Source organism: Babylonia areolata, chromosome 27 (assembly GCF_041734735.1).
Source record: "Babylonia areolata isolate BAREFJ2019XMU chromosome 27, ASM4173473v1, whole genome shotgun sequence".
Classification (NCBI taxonomy): Eukaryota; Metazoa; Mollusca; class Gastropoda; order Neogastropoda; family Buccinidae; genus Babylonia; species Babylonia areolata.
Window position 1 is genome coordinate 6,884,625 of NC_134902.1, and position 2,500 is coordinate 6,887,124.

Sequence of the window (2,500 nt, forward strand, 5' to 3'; positions counted from 1 at the left end):
TGATTTGTGTTGCCGTTGTTAAGTTTCACATCTGTTCATTGTCTGTGATGTCAGATGAAAGAGAGAGAGAGAAAAACTGAACGGAATGATAAAGAAAATGAATTGACAACACACCGTGTGTGTTTGAGAGTGTTAGTCTGTGTGAGATAGAAGAGTGTGCGTTACAGTGTGTGTGAGAATATGTGTGTAAGTTTTTGTGTTTAGATACTCTGTGTGTGTGTGTGTGTGTGTGTGTGTGTGTGTGTGTGTGTGATTCATGAACTGATCAGTTAAAATTTCAAAAAAATAACACTCTGTGTGTGTTTCAGAGAGTGTCAGTGTGTGTGTGAGAGAGAGAATAGTGTGTGTTTGTGTGTGTGTGAATGTGTGTGTAAGTTTTTGTGTTTAGATACTTTGTGTGTGTGTGTGTGTGGCTGAAGATTTTCATGCTGTCTCTGATGTTTTGTAATGAATTTTCATGAAGCTTTTTGTTAAGCTTGTCTCACATGTTCTTGTTGATTCTTGTTTGTTTGTTTTTTTAATGTGGGCATGGTGTAAATTAGCTTCAGCTTCTCCATTTGTATTGTATTGCTTTAATTTGTTTGTTACAACTGATTTATCTGTGTGAATTTCAGTATCGTCTCCCTGGGGAAAGCACATCTTAACAGTGCACAACCACTCAACCACTCACATTTTTTTTTCTACCTGCAAATATATTTGCTTTGCTACAAGAGTGCATTTTTCTGCAGAATTTTTGACAGGGACAACCCTTTTGTTGCCATGGGGTTTTTTTTTTATGTATGTTGAATGCATACTACACACGGGACCTCAATTTATCGTCTCATCCAAAGGACTAGCATCCACACCACCACTCAAGCTCTAGTGGAGGGGAAGGAAGTTCTCACAGGTGCGGGGTTCAGTCCTATGCCCTCAGATTCTCTCGCTTCCTAGACAGATGCATTGTTTTACCCTCAATGAAATGTTTGGCATCATCATGTTATATCAAAGGTGGACATAAGCTTACATTTGGGCTAACAGCAAAGTGAGAGATGCATGATCATTGCTGTAATGGGAATCCATTTACAGCTTAATCTTTTGTGAAGGACTATGATTCTCAAACTAGGAGGCAAGATTGCACTGGCTCTTATTTGCCGCAGCCTTGGGGACAAGTTAGCCTTTGGGGACCATCCCAACACCAACTGTCCTAAAAACCCCATGGCCGAGAGAGTAGGGTTGGAACTTGGGACAAGACTTTCTCCACTCCACTCAAGTTCTGTCTTCTTCTTCTTCTTCTTCTGCGTTTGTGGGCTTCAACTCCCATGTTCACTCGTATGCACACGAGTGGGCTTTTACGTGTATGACCGTTTTTACCCCGCAATGTAGGCAGCCATACTCCGCTTTCGCGGGTGTGCATGCTAGGTATGTTCTTGTTTCCATAACCCACCGAACGCTGACATGGATTACAGGATCTTTAACATGCGTATTTGATCTTATGCTTGCGTATACACACGAAGGGGGTTCAGGCACTGGCAGGTCTGCACATATGTTGACCTGGGAGATCGTAAAAATCTCCACCCTTTACCCACCAGGCGCCGTCACCATGATTCGAACCCGGGACCCTCAGATTGAAAGTCCAACGCTTTAACCACTCGGCTATTGCGCCTGTCAAGTTCTGTCAAATTCTGGCCCAGATAGTCATGACAGCAGCCGCCTCCACTACTGTCCTGATGATCATAGTTGTACATGACTGATTATCATGCATACATACATGTATGATAGTCAGTCGTGTCCGACTTTGACCATCAGAACAGCAGAGGAGGCAACTGCTGCCACAACAATTGGGGCAAGAATTTGATTATAGTGGAGAGTGTCTTGCCCCAAGTTACATCCCCACTCTCTGGGCCAAGAGGGTTTTAGGACAGTCAGTGCTGGGATGGTTCCCAAAGGCCATCTAGGCCCCAAGGCTGCAGCACTAAGAGCCAGTTTCAGTTTCAGTTTCAGTAGCTCAAGGAGGCGTCACTGCGTTCGGACAAATCCATATACGCTACACCACATCTGCCAAGCAGATGCCTGACCAGCAGCGTAACCCAACGCGCTTAGTCAGGCCTTGAGGAAAAAAAAAAGAAAAAAAAAGGTGAATAAATGATAGATAAGCTTACACAAATAAATAAATAAATAAATAATAAATAATAACTATAATGTAAAAAAAAAAAAAAAAAAAAAAAAAAGAAGATAAATAAGCAAATAGATGTAAAACATGAAGACACATTCACATATACACCCACACATGCATAACAGATATGCACCAGTGCAGTCTTAACTCCTAGTTTGAGAGTCGTAGTCCTTCACAAGAGACAAAGCTGTAAATGATTTCCCGCTGCGATGGAGAAACCATCGATCGTTCAGCTCTCACTTTGCTGTGGGCCCAGCTGTAAGCTTAAGTCAATCTGTGATACAAACTGAGCGTTGGGCCAAACAGCATACATGTGTGTGTACAAACCCTGGTGGTTGTCAGGTACAA

The 2,500-nt window shown here is 42.5% G+C and overlaps 1 protein-coding gene across 2 annotated transcripts in view; it reads left to right on the forward strand.

Annotated features, from left to right (window-relative positions):
- Positions 1-2,500, forward strand: part of LOC143301644 (FAD synthase-like) — a 27,274-nt gene that overhangs the window by 19,825 nt on the left and 4,949 nt on the right. For both annotated transcript variants that reach the window (XM_076616072.1, XM_076616073.1), the window contains exon 11: positions 2,495-2,500. This exon is cut by the window's right edge and continues 116 nt beyond it. In XM_076616072.1, the coding sequence (XP_076472187.1) occupies positions 2,495-2,500 (6 nt within the window). The remainder of the gene's footprint in view (positions 1-2,494) is intronic.